Source organism: Ursus maritimus, unplaced genomic scaffold (genome assembly GCF_017311325.1).
Source record: "Ursus maritimus isolate PB19 unplaced genomic scaffold, ASM1731132v1 scaffold_2, whole genome shotgun sequence".
NCBI classification, from domain to species: Eukaryota; Metazoa; Chordata; class Mammalia; order Carnivora; family Ursidae; genus Ursus; species Ursus maritimus.
In genome coordinates, this window is record NW_024424452.1 from 37,934,491 (window position 1) to 37,951,217 (window position 16,727).

Consider the following 16,727-nt stretch of genomic DNA (forward strand, 5'->3'; position numbering starts at 1 on the left):
CGGGCAGCACACAGGTGTTTCCCCACCTGCCCACCTTCCCGCTTGGGGCTTTTTTTTTTTTTTTTTTAAAAAAGAGTAACACGGGAAAGGTGAGGAAAACCTGGGCGGAACTTACTTGAGAGGAGCCCGGCCGGTGAGACGCCCAGTCATAGTCTGTTCTGCGCCTCCCTGTATCCCGGGCCAGAGGCGACCTGGCCATGGCTGGACGCCGGGTGGGTCAGCACGCAGTGGGCTGTCTGAGCCTGAGACGGTAAAGCCCAAAGACCAGAACTGTCATGTGCCTCTGCATCCCCGCAGGCCTGGCTCAGAAGCACCAGGGGTCCAGCGTGATTGCTTCTCGCGCCCCCGTGCCAACAGCACACAGGCTCCCCTCACCGTGCGGCCCTGGTGAGGGCCCAGTCCCTGTGCCGCTGACCCTTCACGCCCAGTCCGTCTGCACACACCCAGCCAGGCGTCCCCTGGCTGACCAAGCGGGGGAGTGTTCTGGACCACCAGCCAGCCAGTAGCCTAGCCCGGCACTGGGCACAGCAGGAAACCCTCCCTCTCTCCACTCCTTGGTGGCTCCCAGGGGACCATGGCAGTTGTGGGCTTAGGTGGTGGTCAGAGGGCCACTGGCTTGGCCTCCCTGAGGGCCTGGGCTGAATGGAGCCTGGTGAGGGGTTGTACCTGGGAAGGCAACATGCCAGACGGAAGCCCCGGGCCCCTTGGGGGGCGGTGCTGGAACAGTATGCCCATGCCTACACACGTGGTCTGGTGAGGGCGTCTTTTATGGTTTTTAAATTATTATGCAATTTAAGAAGTTAACCCGCTAGGGTGCAGAGCAGGTGCCGGGGCCGCAGGTGAGCTCCGGGGGGATGGACGTGTGAACTGTGTGGAGCTGGTGGTCACACGACCTTGTGCCCGTGCTGAGCGCCATGGAGCCCTTCACTTCGGAGAGCTTACACTCCCATGAAGTCGTCTCCACGAAGAGTAAGAGACAAGCCAGTGCTGTCTCGTGGGTCGGCTCTGACTTCTGGGCCCCCTCATGGACGATCTTGGTGGCAGCCCAGGGGCACGGCCAGCCCGGCAGCTGGAGCCAGCTTCTGCCCCAGCGAGAGCCCTGCTTCTGCCTCCCTGAGGTCTCCTGCTGCAGCGGCCCCTCCAGGATGGCCAGGTGGGGGGCAGCGGCCTCACCAGCCCCTGGCCACCCCACGGCACCAGGTCTGGACGAGGAGATCATGCCGGGGTGGGCACTGTGCATGGAGGCTTCTCATTCAGACAGCTCGGTCTGCCTCACTCCCAAGTATCGTCATTTGTAAGGACGGACGTCAGAACCCAAATCTTGACTTGTGCATAGCGCATGTCCCTCACTATTTCCTTTGCACTGTGAACAGCCTGTGTAGACGGAGGCTCAGCACGCAAACCACGGGCCTCTGGTGCACCCTCGGACTGACTGCTGCCGCCCTGACCGTGTCCACGCCTTGGGCACCACGCCTGAGGAGAAGCACCGGGGGTCTCCGTGTGTGTAGACATGGTCCTGGGTTCCAGAACTCTGTCTGGGGTTGGAATCCTGTGTTTATCGGCAGGGGAGGGGAGTAGCATCTCCACGGCACGCTCCCTGCCTCGGGGCCCGAGTGTGGGCTGGTTCTGTCTGCCCAGAGCTCACCATGTGCTAGTGATCCTGCGAAATCATAGAAAACGCGTATATTGGGCTCTGACCCCGCTTCCTGACACAGCTCCTAAAACCGTGGTCGTTTCCTGGGTGGTAAGTCTTTTGAGCAGGTGACTCTGGGTGGGGCCTCCTCGTAGGTCCTGGACGGGGGCGGTCACTAGGAAGGCCGAGCCCCGGTTAGAAGCTTGGAACTTTCTGCACCACCCCACGTGGTCCAGGGGCCGGGAAGGGGCTGGAGATGGAGTTAATGGGACGAGCCTCCATGAAAATCCCCAAAGTGCGGGGTTGGTAGCATCTCTGTGCTGGGAAGGTGGCATCTGCCTGCGCTCGGGGCTCTTCTGGACCTCTCCCGATCGGTCCCTGGCGTCTGTATTCTTTGCCCTATCGTTTGTCACATGACAAATCAGTAAGTGCCAGTAAGTGCTTCCCAAAGTCTTGTGAGCTGTTCTAGAAAGTGGCCGAGCCCGAGGAGAGTTGTGGGCACCCTGATTCAGAGCGGTCGGTCGGAAGCCCAGGCAGAGCCTGTGGGAACCGGCCTGGCATCGGGACAGCCGACACCGGGTGTCAGAGTGTGGCGTGGAGCAGGCCCCCGCAACTGGGAGGGGCCTGGATGAAGGGGCGAGGTCCCCCGCGGGGAGCCCTGTGTCCCGAAGGCAAGCAGAATGGTTTCGGGATAACCCTCTTTCCTCACCGTATCACTTAGCCTGGAGTATAGAAACTCAGGTCTCTGGTCATTGACTTCGGAGGCCCTCACCCTGCTGTGCGGGTGGGAGGTCACTTCTAAACGAGACAGATGCAAGGGACTCAGAAGTACCAGGATGACCTCCGGGTTGAGCCTGTGGCCTGTAGAAGTAAGGGGCCTCGGTCCGCGCTCGCATGGGCACCTTCTCTTCCTCCGCCCCTGGTGACCGCTCTGGGTTCTTCTGAAGAAAGGAAGAAAGGTCAGGATGCCCTGAGCCGCCATTACTACGAGTTCATTTCTTGTAAAATGAGTCCAGAAAATGAGGGTACTCCTTAGCTCTGAAGGACATTTTGGTCTGCGGTGTTAGTGTTTATGTTGCCCTGGGGGCTACTGGTCCTGAGCTCTGGGCGAGCCTTCACTGGGCACAGCGTTCCTGGGCGGTGGTTCCTCAGAGTCAGGATTTCTATATGTGTGGGGGGAAGACGTGTCCCACTACCCTCTTGGGTTCAGCTCCGGGGCCCCTGCAGATCAAGCTGATAAAAGAGAAGCGGGAGGAAAGGGTTGTGACTTATCTGTGGGAAAGGCTTCGCAGGGAGGAAGCAGGATGCAAAGAAGCAGTTGGACCTGGGGCTTAATGTCCTTGTAGCAGAGGAAACGTGCGGAAGCGGACGATGAAGGGGAAGGAGCCTGTTTCCAGGGCGGTCGGTTGTGGGATAGGAATGCATGGGGAAAGGCGATGTCGGGGTTGCCGAGCGAGGTCTGTACCGCGGACGCAGTGCTGGCGTGTGTGGTGGCTGTGGGGGGGACACACCTTCACAGAGAAACCTACCCCTCGCCCCCCGCTGGCTTTCAGCGAGCTCAGTGGAATAACCCTTTGCTTCAGGCTTGGGCCTGACACCCCGGGGGCTTGGGGGCGGGGGGGGGGGCACGGCGCAGAGCTCCCACCCTCCCTCACGTGCACCGGAGGTCAGAGGTCAGTGAGCAGGTGTGAGAGACGAATTCAGACCTGGTGGAGGGTAGCGGCTTGAACACCTGTGCTGTTCTCTGAGACTTGCAGACTCGGCATCTTCTCGCTGTGAGCGAGGCTTAGGCGTGGCTATGTTTGGAGTCCACCGCTGCTGCTTTCTTCTGTTGCAGGCGAAGCGGCGAGAGTCCCCTGCGGAGGGCAGCCACAGGGCCGGCGAGCAGGACGGCAAGCAGGTACTGTGGGGGGCGGCCCCGGCGGCTGGTGCTCACGTGCCGTCCCTCTTGGCCCAGAGCCATCCGGCCGTTGTCCGTTTGTGGCGTCATTACCTTCCTCTAAACCGACCTGTTCCACGGTCTTTTGTTTCCATGTTCAAAAAATACTGGTGATGCACTTTGGAAACAACAAACCCAAAACCTCCCCATATTTGCCTGTGGAGAGCAAGGGGTGCCCATCGTGGCCCGTCTGCATGTGTCCTGGGGCTGCCCGAACAGAGCCCTGCCTACAGGGCTGCTTCAGCCACGGACGCCCTCGCGGTCCGGAAGTTGTGCTCCCGGCGCCCGCAGGGGCAGCCCCTCCAAGGCCCCTGTCCTCGGCCGGTAGCTGGCCGGACTCTCTGTCTCGCCCGGTGCTCTCCCCTGCGTCCGGGTCCGTCTGCACATGTCGCCTTTTCATGAGGACACGGGTCCTTGACTAGCACCTGCCACCACTGCTCTCAGCACTCAGAACACTGGGCTTTGTCCTTCACCGTCCGCGCTCGGAAGGCCTGGGGGTGCCGTGTGGCAGCCGATGCGCCCCCTCTTGGGCGAGCACATCGCTTCGTCGCAGGTCTGTGCTATGGTCTTTATTCCTAATTCTTAAGCGGGCAACGCGCCAGGTCCCCCCCTGCCCTGGTCGCCTTGGCGCCCACCCGAGGCCTCCCTCACAGGACTCTCTGGAGGGTCCAGAACAACTCGTGTAGGTTCTCTAGTCTCAGCGGCTTTGAAATCAGAAAGGAGCTGAAAGTAAAAATGCAACTTATTTTGTGATGTTTCAAAGAGAGGAAAATGGTAAGATGTTCGTTAAGAATCTGAAGCTCGAAGCATTGGCAAGGACACAGCCGGTGCACGGGGGGACCCCGGCACCCGCCAGCCCGGACACCCCGGGAGAGGCTTTGCCGGCATGCAGGCCACCCCAGGGACGTTGCGCGGGCCCACCGCGCCCAGAGACGCTCTTTGTCCCGTCCCTAAGCCAGGCTCCAGGGACAGCAAGTGCCCAGTGGGAAGATTGGAAAGCCAGCCCCGGGGATCGCCAGGTCAGTGGAGTGGCTCCCAGCATTTCCCTGGGACCCCCAGTTTGAACGTGGCTGGAGGCCAGCCCAGCAGCCCTCTGGGGACCCCTTCCTTGCCTCTGGCACCTGACTAACCGCCAGCACCAGGCCCTCCCTCCCTGTAGCCTCAGGGGAGACACCAGTGAGGGTGTCCTTAGGTTTCAGGATGAAGCGTCACCTGAGGTCTTTGAGGGGTATGTCTCCCTGCACTACGACTTTTTGGGTGGGTGAAGCCATAGCAGGTGCCTCTGGCCAATGACTCCCGGCCTGGCTCAGAGTGTGGGGTGGACTGTGAGGTGTCTGCACCGCCTTCCTGCCTCAGCTGGGGATGGCACGCAGCCCGGCGGGGGGACAGAGCAGGGGATGGAGCAGGCAGCCTGTGAACCCCCCCCCCTCCAGGTGTGGAAGCAGCGGGCCCACCTCTGAGCCTGAGCCCCGGGAGCACCGGGGGACCTCGCTTTGCAGACTTGTGCAGTCCGGGCTCGTGTAAACGGCCGCGCACACGCAGCAGCGTTGGGTCCCAGCGTCCCGGGCGCTCGCGGCAGACGTCTGCGCCGGGGGCCCGTCTGGAGCAGAGCCAGCCATCCGGGAAACGCTCACTCGGAGAAACTGTCCAGTGCTGGATGTCTCTCCCTCTCTCACGAAACACATATTCATTCTTATTATCGTGGAAAGCTTCACTTAAGCCGACAGACCAGGAAAGCCGTCCCCCTCGAGTGGTGGTGTAGCCCCTGCCCAAAGCTGACTTTTCTCATGTTGAAGCAAAAACCAGACGTCACACATTTCCCTGCGGTGTGGTTTCTGGGTCCCGACTGTGCGGTGACGGGGGCGCGCTCTAGCCCCGAGCCCTGGCTTGCAGCCTGTCCTGTGGGTCATTAGTGTGCCGTCCACACTGCCGGCCGTCCTCCAGGACTGTGCTGGTTCTGATCTGTGAGCTGCCGAATGAAGCTCCTGTGCGTTGCCCCGTGCGTTTTGCCTTTCTCGGGTTACGAGATCTTGCCGTCAGTTTTCTGTTTTCAGAAGCGGTGTTGGTTCTCTGCTGATCCCTTCTGGTGGATTTTTTGTTTACCGCCATGTGTCTGCTCTTAAAAACCATTTCTGCAGAAAAGCTCACTAAATAGGACATTTCTAGATGCATTTGTGCCCATCCCTGGGTGACTGGAGCTAGTGACCCTGTCCTGGTTATCGTAACCAACTAGGCATTTAAAGCCCCCGTGGAGTATTTGGAAGAGTCGAACTTCTTTATATTCTGCTTTGAGGATAGAAGTTAGCCCACCATCCCGTCCGTGACTCTGCATGCTTCTCTCCGCTCCACGCCCCCCCCCACCGTGGCTTCCCGTCACCGAGCTGTCACGTTGCTGTTCTCCGCGCGCATCTACTCACCTCGTGTGTGTCTCTTTGCACAGAACCACCTGTCAGTGTCCACAGTGGCTCACCCGCTCGCCCCCAGCGTGGGTTCCAGCGTGGCGTCCAGCCTGGCGTCCAGCGCCGGCTCCGGCAGCTCCTCCCCGACCGCCCTGCCCACCCTCCCGGCCCGCGCCCACCCGCTCGAGCCCCCCGGTGGTGCTGCCGAGCCCGCCCCAGGTAGGTCTCCAACTTCCTCTCGTCTCCCAACTTCTCCGCACTCATGTTGTATCTTTTCAGGAATAATCTGTTTGTTGTAGAAAAGGCACGTGTGTGTGTGGGGGGGGGATCATCCATCACGTGGCTGTATTGCCTGTGATCTAGAAACCCCCGCCCTCCCCCAGGCTGCAGCCACCTGGCCCTAAGACAAGAGTGGAGGGGTGTGGGGATGAGGCCCGCCGAGGGCAGTGGTACGGCTGAGGGGCCCTTACTGCCGGGAGTCCTTGAGGGTTTGGGGACTGATGACCCATGTGATTGGAGCCCTGTCCGAGGGAGTGGGCTGTCCTGAAAGCACCGGGTAGGGGAGGCGCGTGGAGCTGGAGGGGGCGACCTTGCTCTGCTGTGCAGGCCCCCAGCCCCTAGGGCCACATCTGGGTGGTCCCACGTGTGGCTGAAGCTGCAGAGGGCCCACACTGCCAGGCTGACCCGAGCCCCCAGCTCTGTCCCGGTAAAGGGAGACTCAGCAAGGGCTCTGTTCACGGCTCTTTGCATGTTCTCTGTCCCAGGGCTGGCCAGGACGGTGTGGTCGTGGGCAGGACAGGGAAGCCACTCCGGCCCAGTAGCTCCAGCACGGTCCGTCCTTGTGCTCGGGGCGCTGGGGCACACTCCTTCTTTTCCTCCTTCTCTCCTGGGGACTCGGGGGGACTGCAAAGACCCCTGTGTCGGGGCTCCACTTGGACACCAGAGCTGGCCAGGTGGCCAGCCCCAAGACGGTATGTTCCTACCCAGAGATGAACGTCCGTGGCTGACGGCCAAGGAGTGTTTGCACGTTGTTTTCCACCCCCTAAAACTCATGCCCCCCGGTCATGCTGCCAGCCATGGGGGCCGTGGCCGAGACGTAAGTTGGAGGTGGCACCAGCCCAGGGGAGGGAGGAGACAGTATCTTTCCAGCAGCCGAATAGAGGGCAAATCCTGGACTTGAAAGGGCCATAGAGCCACTGTGGGTCCCCCTGCTGACGCGAGCGCAGGCATGGGCCGTCCTGCTCTGGAGTCACGGCCGACTCCTGGGGTGACCTCTGCGCTGCTGGTGCAGCCTGGCCTTCCCACCCTCGTGCTCATTCTGAGGAGCTGCTTCAAAGGGTCACTCTTCTAGAAGCGCGAGACCTTCTGTGGCCGGGTGTGTCTTCCCGCACAGCCCTGGCGTTCCTGCATGGGCTCCACTGTGGAGCTGTTTCCTCTGCCGAAGAACTCTCTGGGATCGAGCAGGCCCCGCCCTCTGGGGAGGGAAGCTGGAGGGGAGGGGCACCCCCCCCACTGGCTTTTTCTGAGCCCCGACCTTCTTTCCTTGCCAGGCACAAACTAATGACCCCCACTTCCGTGCTCTGGGCCTTTGTGGAAATCCTGTCCGTGTGGGAGTGAAGACTGCCAGCCGGCTCTCCCCCAGGCTCTGCCTTACCCCAGGGGCGTTTGTTCAAGCCTTACCTCTTTCATACGTAGTATCTTTGTTTTCTTTTAAGCAAAAACAAACACACGTGTATTTTAGGTTGACCTGGAATTGGGGGTGAATGAGGCGTTCCTCTTGAACCACAGAGGTCTCTGGTTTTATGTGGACTGGACGTGGCCAGTGGGCTCGAAAACTCAGCCCTGACTCGCATGCACCGGCGGAGACCTGGAGGCTGAAAGGCGCAGCTGGAGGCAGCCAGGAGCAGTCTGGCCACTGAGCAGGTCCCCTGCTGCACTCAGGGGCTGGGTGGTTAGTTATTCAGAAGCACAGTCTGTATTGTGTGTCTCTAAGTGGCTCCCCTAGAGAATGTCAGCCTGAGGCGCTTGGCTGCCTTACACGTGTGGTTAGAGACAGGAGATCTGGTCCGGCAGGGGCAGGTCGGCACTGGACACCTTTGTTTCCACCTGGAAATGAGCCGGAAAGCCATTGGTATGAACGATGTTTTTGATTTTATTTTTTGGCGTTTTATGTGTAAAAGAGAGTTTTTTTTTTTTTTAAGATTTATTTATTTGACAGAGATAGAGACAGCCAGCAAGAGAGGGAACACAAGCAGGGGGAGTGGGAGAGGAAGAAGCAGGCTCCCAGCGGAGGAGCCCGATGTGGGGCTCGATCCCACAACACCGGGATCATGCCCCGAGCCGAAGGCAGACGCTTAACCGCTGTGCCACCCAGGCGCCCCATAAAAGAGAGTTTTTTAAAGTAAAGGTTATTTCCCCCAGTTTAAAGGTAGTAATAGTAACATTGGAGCATCCTAGAAAAGTAATTAGGAAATGAAGTCCCTGCCCTAAATGGGTTCCCCGAAGGAACAGATAGAGCTGGGTGCTCCTGTGCTTTGAAAGCGGCCTTGCGGCCCGTGCATCAGCTCTGGAGTGCACCTGCATGTTTCCAGTGTCCCCAGCTGTCATCCTTCCGTCGGGGTCCTCAGCCTGTTCGCGTGCGTCTCGGAGCATTTTGCAGGTCCTTCTCTGACTCACCTAAGTGTTCCTTGAACCAGCTACCCAGAGGTGAAGGGGTGAAGAGGTGAATGTCTTTTCGGGATCACTATTGCTTGTTTACAGATAGTACGTTTATGTGGCCGCTGCTGTTAAAGTCACGTGCTCCTGCCATCGGGAGACCCTCCTGTTTTCTCCCGAGATCATGCGTTGTCATATCCCAGTAGCACGGGCCCCGTTAGGACTCCTCAGAGCCGCCCTCTGTCCCCAGGAGGGCCCTAGCCAGCCGCCTTTCTGCTGCTGGGGACCCGCAGGCTCGGAAAGAGCCTGCCCTACCTACCGAGGCCCACAGCTGTAGACTGGGTGCCGCCTCCGTGTACAGCATAGTGGGGCTCAGATTCACTGCGGCCCGAGAATGAGCAACCCGGAGTAATCAGGTGCTGTTCCCAGACTCAGTCAGTGTGCAGTTAGTGGATTTAGTGGAGTCATTTCAGGGCCATTTGGCAGATTTCGTGTCCTTTGCCTTCCACGTGTATGAGCAAGCTTCAGATTAAAATAGTGACTGTTGAAGTAGTCGCCTGGGAGCTCATTGTCGCGAGTGGGCAGCTGGCTCTCAGTGACCTCGACGGCAGGGGTCAGGGCGTGTTCATCCTGACCCTGGCCTGGCCCCGGGCCATGGCGTGGTCCTGGTGTGCGTGTTGACACTTGAGCGTGTCGGCCCCGGGCGAACGAGCGAAGACCCTTTACCTGAACAAAAGCGGCCCTGCGGGGCGAAGCCCCTGCGTGCACCTGGACCTGGGCTTTGGGCACGCTGCCTCGAGGCGCCGAGAGGCCGGAGGGCGGGTGCCGCTGCCAGGGGGTGCGCGCCTCGCCGGGGGCCCACACATAGGGCGCCTCCCGGACAGGTGCCGCGGGGGCGGGGCCGGAGCCGTCGAAGGGTTGCGTCACCGGGGGCAGGGCCGGCACAGGTGGACGGGGCTCGTCTCAGGGTTACGTCACCGGGGGCGGGTCGAAAGGTTGCGTCACCGGGGCGGGGCCGGCGCGGGTGGGCGGGGCGGATCTAAGGCTTACGTCACCGGGGGCGGGACTGACGCGGGGCGGGCGGGGCGCGGGCTGCGTTTGAATCGGCGGCGGCGGCGGCGGCGCGGTGGACGGTGAGTCAGCATCGTCAGCCCCGCGCCGTCTGGGTGTGGGTCGTGGTTATGCGGAACTGGCTGTGCACCCCGGGCGAGGTGAGAGCCAACCCCCTCTCGACGCGCCTCCCCCGGGAGTGCATCTCCCCCGTTTGCGCTTCCCCCCCCCAGGAGCGCCATACCCCCATGTGCCAACCTGTCCAGGTGAGATGCGTCTCCCACCTCCCTGTTCCTTCCACCTCCCGGGTGTGGCTTCTCCCCAGGGGCGCCACCCCTCTGCACCAGCTCCCCTGCCCCAAGTGAGGTGTGTCCCCCTCCCCGCCCCAGCACCTTTCTCCTCCCCAGGTGTACTTCCACTCGCCTCCAGGTGCTGCTCGTACCCGCCGTCGTTGCTTGTGCGCCGGGCCAGGTGTGACAGCCAGGGGTCAGTATGAGGTTCCTTAGAGGCTGTGCAGTGATGTGAATGCAAACATACCCTTTTTGGGAGCCTGCTCTGCGGAAGCGCCCGCTGGTTCCCTGCGTGGGCACGAGCCGCGGGGCTTCTCCAGGGGGGCCTGCATCACCTAGCAGAGGTGCGTCTGTTGCTCCCTAGCGAGGACGGGGTTCCTGCCTTGTCCTGCTGGGCATCGTTGCCTGCGCTATTGGAAATTCTGGCCGGTGGGTGAGTGGGTTTGCCGGTGCTTCTCCATCCTGTATTAGGGGAGGACGGTCTGCTGGGGGGCATCCGGCCCTGGTAGGGGAGAACCCCCGGCGTCGGGGCTGCCCTGTGCTGGTCTTTAATTCTGTGCACTGTGCACACTGTCCCTGTGTGTCCCTTGACCCCGAAGGACTGCGTCTCCTCCTGAATGTGCTGTGTCACGTCAGGGTCTGGGAATTGCCAGGGCCGTTATTCAGCAGCTCTCCGCTAATTTCTCATGAACATCTGGGCGGCTTCTGGTAGTTGGACAAGGAGGGTTCTGGGTCAGATGGCACAGCTTATGTAATTTGGCTCTAGATTTTGAGTGTTCAAGTCTTTTTAAAAGTCCGTTCTTCCTTTGAGAGAATATCCTGGAAGACCTGGGTCTGACTCAGAGAGCAGTGAGGTGGAGTAGGCAAGGGTCTTCCCTGGACGCTGGCTCTGCTGTCATGGGCAGGCTGGCCCCCCTCTGTGTTCCCTCTGCTCCTGAGGCTGGGGGAGGGGGCATCTCTGCTGAGTCATGGGGTGGGGTGGGGGAGGGGGACTGTAATAAGATAAATCTTTTCCAGGTGAGAAGAGGTTCCTCCTTCAGCTGCTTCTCCCTCATGCATTAGTTCATTTGTGCTTTTGTTATTCAGAGTGTTTCTAGAACTTTGTTGGGTTTCAAGCACACCATGCCTAACCTGGTGTTGGAAGTTAAGTCCATGTCATCGGGCCTGGCTGACCTGCATGTCCAGGACAGGCTTGGGACCCAGGCCAGCACACGAAGGGTGGGTTTGGGCCTCCATCCTTGCGACCACAGCTCGGAGTTTGGGGAGGTGGGGGCAGGGCACATGGAGGGGGCGGTGCCTGCTTTCAGCAGGTGAGTCTGCTCAGGGTCCAGGTGCCCTCAGAGTCGGGGCTGATGTGCAAAACAAGGGTTTGGGAGGCTGAGCAGAAGTTCTCCCAGGATAAGACGAGCTGATGGGAGCTCTGCCAGGCTGTAGCCTACAGCCGTGTTGTGTGGCTGAGCGAGGAAGAGCCGCGGTGGGGGCAGGGGCTGGCCCCAGTGTCCACCAGCACACCAGGGGGCACAGTCTTTCTGAGAGGTAGGACTCTTGACGTGCCGGGATTGGCATCATAGAAAGGTCACTTCTGGAACAGTGCTGGTCGGGGATGAGGGGAAGCCTGCAGAGATAGCAGGAGCTTGGGGCTCTCACTGGCGCGGGTTCACGAGGATGAAGGGCCCAGGGCTCCTGCTGGGCGCCTGCTGAGTGGTGAGCCCTGGTGCACCAGCGAGGGACACCTTTGTGTCCCCAGACTTTGAGAAGCTGCTGATGCCGCACTGGGGCCTCTACCTGATAGGAGGCGGCAAAGTGTCCGCGCTGGGGGACGCTGGCGTCTGAGGGTTAGGGCTTCCGAAGCCAAGTGTGTCCAGTGGAGGGGCTCCCAGGCTCCCCAGCTCCCCCAAGCTCCCCAGAGAGGGTGGGAGGGCTGAGAGGTGGGCCCCGGTGGAGGAAGGGGGCGGGAAAGGTGGTGGGGGAGGGGGTGGCTCCCTTTTCCCAGGGGCACAGAGGCATGGGTGCAAGGCTGGAGGGCAAGGCTTGGCAATAGTTTGGAGTGAGGTGGAGACAGGATGTCAAGAAGGGGGAGGAGATTGGTCAGCGAAGGGTGGGCTTCCGTGAGGGGCGTCAAGGTGTCCGGTGTCTTCCCCAGGAGCAGGTGGACCCTTCAGGCAGTTCGCAGTTCTGTCCAGGGAGGGTCCCAAGAGTTCTAGGCCTTTGGTGTGTGGGAGATGCCTGAGAGGATGGTGGGGCGGGTGACCGCTCACGGCCCCCATTATTGTGGGTTGAATAGTGTGTCCTCAAAAGGCAGGTCTGTTTTAATGCCCTCATCAAAGAACGTTATGTTATCGGGAAACCGCCTTTCCAGACGCAGTCAAGGTAAAACGGGGTCATTCGGATGGGTCCTAATCCACCATGACGTGTGTCTTTATAAGGAAGAGGTAATTTGGCACAGACGCGGAGGGATGGCCGTGTGACAGCCGAAGCAAAGGCTGGGGTGATGTGTCCACCAGCCCGAGACGGCCAGGGGTTGCCAGCAACACCAGCAGGACAGAGCCCCCCCTGGAGCCAGTGGAGGGAGCCGGCCCCGCGTACCTCGGTCTCAACTTCCAGCTCCCGACCGCGAGAACGGATTTGTGGGGCGCCGCTGGAAGCCGCCTCTTGCGGTGTTTGGTTTTGGCGGCCCCAGGATGCAAATGCCCCTGTGCCCCTGGGAGTTAGGAAGGAGCTGGCCGAGCTGTAAAGAAAGTCCAGAGAAGCATGGGTTTGGGGGGGCCCAGCAGGAGGAAGGGGCTGCGCGGGCCCCAGGCGGGCCGTGTCTCCCTGAGGGACTCATCTGTCCATTCTCCCTGCGACTCTCGGGTGCAGGGACTGCTGGGGGTGCCAGTGCCACAGTGGGCTCCCTGGCTGTACTGGCCCCAGGGCCTTTTCTGTGCACCCCCACAGAGGACCGTGGCCCCACGTCCCACGCTCAGCTCCTTGGCTTCCTTGCTGTTCATGGTGACGAGGTGGGGGGTCTGGCCTGGCTGCCACCCGACACTCCCACCTCCTTCCTGGATGGAGCCCGCACGTGCCCATAAACCTTTGTTGGAAGAGTGTCTCCTTTGGCGCAGGCAGGGCCGAGGCCAGGGCGATGGGTGGGGAGGCAGGCTGACCTTGGTGAAATTCTCCTGGGGGCTGGAATCCAACGCAGGGCTGCGGGGCGTCGTGCCTGCACAGTGCCCCCGCTCCGTGCTCCTGGCTGCGCCTGTGGGGCGGACGCGGCTGCGGTGATGGAGCACACAGGTCTCTCCAGGCGGTGCAGGCCCCTGGGGTCCCAGCCCCGTGAGCCCACATCTCCCCTCCACCCCCACGGAGGCCTGAGGGCAGTGGGTGTGCGCCTGCGCTCTAGGGGCTTAGGCAGCATTGGGCCACCTCCAGGCGGGCCACTAGGTGCCAGGCGGGGTGAGGCGCTGTCCCTGGGGCCGGCTCAGTGGGCTTCACGGGCTGAGTGGTGCCCACCAGCCCTAGGGACGGGGAAGGGATGGCGCGGCTGCGGTCCCCACTGGGGCCGGACCTCAAGTCTGCTCCTCATGTGTCCTGCGGCCGGCTCCCCGCGAATCCACCTGTCCCAGGTCTGGGGTGGTTCGGAAGTCACAGGTCTCTTACCCTCCCTGTGTACTGCCCCATGTTTCCCTGGTAATTACGGTAAATGCTCTTCATTTGAAGAGGTAGTGGTTTTTCTGCGGCCACTTTGGTTCAGCCTTTGCTCCCGGAGTCTAACACCGTCATTTGTAATGGTCTCGGTCCGCCTGCTGCTTCCTGGCACGTCCCTGGCACAGCGGCGTGTCTGACACGGCTAGGAGTCTGGGCCCAGCCGAGGGCGGGACATGGTCAGAAATGAGCAGTGGCTCCTGTCCCTGGTAGTTCTGGCTTGCTGTCCTCTGTCAGGCACAGCTCAGGGGACTTTGACACTAGGCAGCTGGAGGCAGGGCAGAGGCAGAAGGCCCCAGAAGCCCGGCTCACAGGCCCAGGACAGGCAGGCCTGACTAGGGCCTCCACGGTGCGTCCCCTGGGCTTTGGAAAGGCGGTTGGGCCTGGGGACGGGAGATGCTTTGTGGCCTCCAGAGATGGTACTGGATGCATCTGACCGGGCATCAGGGCTCAGAGGCCTGCTGGTCAGCAGAGGAGCCAGGCTCAGCCACACAGGAGGGGGCCCCCTGCTTCTGGGAGGGGAGCCTGGTGGGGGCAGTGCAGCGTGCCGCCGACCTCCTTGCGCTGTGCCTTCAGTGTGCAGACCTGGGCGGGGGGACAGCGGCAGCTCGGGCCCAGCGGGTGTCCCGGAGTCATGGCTGGATGGCGTGTGTGCTGTCACATGGAGGCCAGGTCCTCTGGCCGCTCCTTCCCGGAGTCGCCCTCTGTGCAGCTGCTGGAGTTGAGAAGCTTTTGGGACCGAGCCGGGTCCCCAGGGTCTGGCGTCAGATGGGACAGGGTGAAAGGAGGGAGGCCCCTACTTGCAGGAGAGGGAAGGCTTTGGGCGGTGTGACCCCACATCATTCTGTGCCTCTGTTCCTTTAACACGTGGGCCTAGAGCTTACCGGGGTCCCAGAGACCGTACGAGCGCCGTGGTCTGGGGGGTGAAAGCACGTCTCCCCACTGGGGCCCGGTGTGGCCCCGTGCTGACGTGACACCCTGTTCTCCAGGTTCTGTGCTGGATCTTCAGCTCCGTGACGTCGGCCTCACAGCCCTAGACCGAGAGCTGGAGGAGCGTGACAGCGGCGACCTGGGCCCAACAGGTAGGAGGGCGCACCGCGGGCGCTTCCCGGGGCCGGACACGGCCCTGCGGCGGTTCTCGGGCGGGTGGGCTTGCAGTCAGCCCCGACCCCTTCAGGTCCCTCCGTCTCAGCCATGTGGTCTCCGCAGAGCCCCGGGTGCGGCCGCCACGGCCCTTCCCAAGGAGCCGCCACAGCCCGGCACGGAGGGCATGCTGCCCCCCCCCCCCACTGCCCGCTAACTCGGCCTCCTCCGCTCCATGCAGGTCCGAGGTCGCTGGGGGGCTCGGCCCCCGTCACCATCCCGGGCTGCCTGCCCCGCTCCCCATCCCTGCACTCGTCCTCATCGCTGTCCACCTCCCCGCTCAGCTCGCTCTCCCAGTCCTTGTCGGGGCCTCTCGTCTCCTCGGCCATGACACCCCCCCAGCAGCCGCCGGCCCTCAAATCGGAGCCCGGAGCACTGGGCTCCTCGGCTGCATCCTACAGCTCCTTAGGTGAGCCGGGCGCTGGCAGGGACGTGCCTGCCCTCGTGATGTCTGCGGTGGGGGACGGTAGGGTGCCGTGCCCCCACCTGGTCGCTCTGCCCGATCTCAGGGGCGGCCGCCGCCTGTGGGGTCCCTGTCCAGTCTGCTGGTGGTGCCTCGGGGGCGTGAAGACAGGCTGTGTGTGTAAAGCTGTGTCAGGGTCACTGTTGTGACATCACCACGGTGGCCCCACGGTGGCCCGTCACCTGTGAGCGGTGGCGGGCCTGACGCCCCGGGACCTGTGATGTCACTAGACACCCAGTGCAAAGCACACGACGGGTGAACAGTGACGGCGCCAGTTCTGTGTTTTGTTGTTGGGAAACGTTACTATCTCCCGTAACTCACTGTATTTTAAAATGCTATTTGTAAGTGTCATTTTAATCTCTCAGGCCCCACACACCTACCTGTGGGCGTCCCCCACAGCTCCGGGGGCCTCCAGATGGAGGCGAGGGGGGTTTCGGGGGCCAGGGTTGGCGCAGTGACAGCCCTGACTTCGTTTCCTCTTCTGCTTAAACGCCAAAAGGGGCCAGTGCAAAGGTCAGGGGCAGGGGTCTCTGTCGGCGGGGCCCAGGGGTGGAGTCTCAGCGTGGCTGCTGGTGACCTCTCCTGTCCCCTCCACGCTCAGGCTTGAACAGCGTCCCCGGGAGCATCTGGGACTTTGTTTCCGGCAGCTTCTCTCCCAGCCCGTCCCCCATCCTGAACACCGGCCCTGCCCCCTCCTCGAGTGCGAGTCCAAACGGCGCAGAGCTGGCCCGCGTCCGTCGGCAGCTGGACGAGGCCAAGAGGAAGATCCGGCAGTGGGAGGAGTCCTGGCAGCAGGTGAAGCAGGTGAGCGCCGGCAGCGGCGGGCAGGACCGGTGCACCCACAAGGGGCACCCGCAGCCCACCACCCCCTCCTCCCGGGTTTCAGGCCTGTGACGCGTGGCAGCGGGAGGCAAAGGAGGCGAAGGAGCGGGCCCTGGCGGCAGACAGCGCGCGGCAGCTGGCGCTGCGGAAGAAGGAGGAGGTGGAGGCCCAGTTCCGACGGCTGCAGGAGGAGCTGGAGGGCCGGGGCCTGTGCTCGGCGCTGGCGGGCCTGCAGCGCTGTGCCGACCTGGGCGCCATCCCTCTCCCCAAGCTGCACTCCCTGCAGAGCCGGCTGCGCCTAGACTTGGAAGCCGTGGACGGGGTGAGTCCTGGTTCCGGCTCTGGACGCCGCCCCCCCTCCCCGGGCCTGCAGGGCTTTGCCTTTCTCTCCAGAACCCATCTGTCCCCTCCTGCTGGCTCTGTCCTCTGAGGACAGGGTGGGCACCCCTCCTGCCCTGCGGGGTCACAGCCAGAGTGGCGCCTCACAGAGGTCGCCCCCCAGGGTCACTGGGTACACTTCTGCGTGCTTCCACCCTTCGCCTTTTCTGCCCTCGGCCATAAATCCCTGCCACACCAGGGCCTGTTGTGAGAACTTGGAGCCTCTGGAAGGTTCCACGGTCCTCACACACTCTCCCCACCCAGTGGCTGA

The 16,727-nt window shown here is 62.1% G+C and overlaps 1 protein-coding gene across 3 annotated transcripts in view; it reads left to right on the top strand.

Moving 5' to 3' along the window:
• UNKL (unk like zinc finger) overlaps nucleotides 1-16,727 on the top strand; it is a 38,284-nt gene that overhangs the window by 19,074 nt on the left and 2,483 nt on the right. For 2 of the 3 annotated variants that reach the window (XM_040635577.1, XM_040635575.1), the window contains 6 exons: nucleotides 3,471-3,533; nucleotides 6,013-6,190; nucleotides 14,640-14,732; nucleotides 14,975-15,202; nucleotides 15,858-16,060; nucleotides 16,143-16,400. In XM_040635577.1, coding sequence (XP_040491511.1) covers nucleotides 3,471-3,533; nucleotides 6,013-6,190; nucleotides 14,640-14,732; nucleotides 14,975-15,202; nucleotides 15,858-16,060; nucleotides 16,143-16,400 — 1,023 coding nt within the window. Of the gene's footprint in view, nucleotides 1-3,470; nucleotides 3,534-6,012; nucleotides 6,191-9,757; nucleotides 9,838-14,639; nucleotides 14,733-14,974; nucleotides 15,203-15,857; nucleotides 16,061-16,142; nucleotides 16,401-16,727 lie in introns of those variants that run through there. The other variant, XM_040635576.1, reaches the window with a different exon arrangement.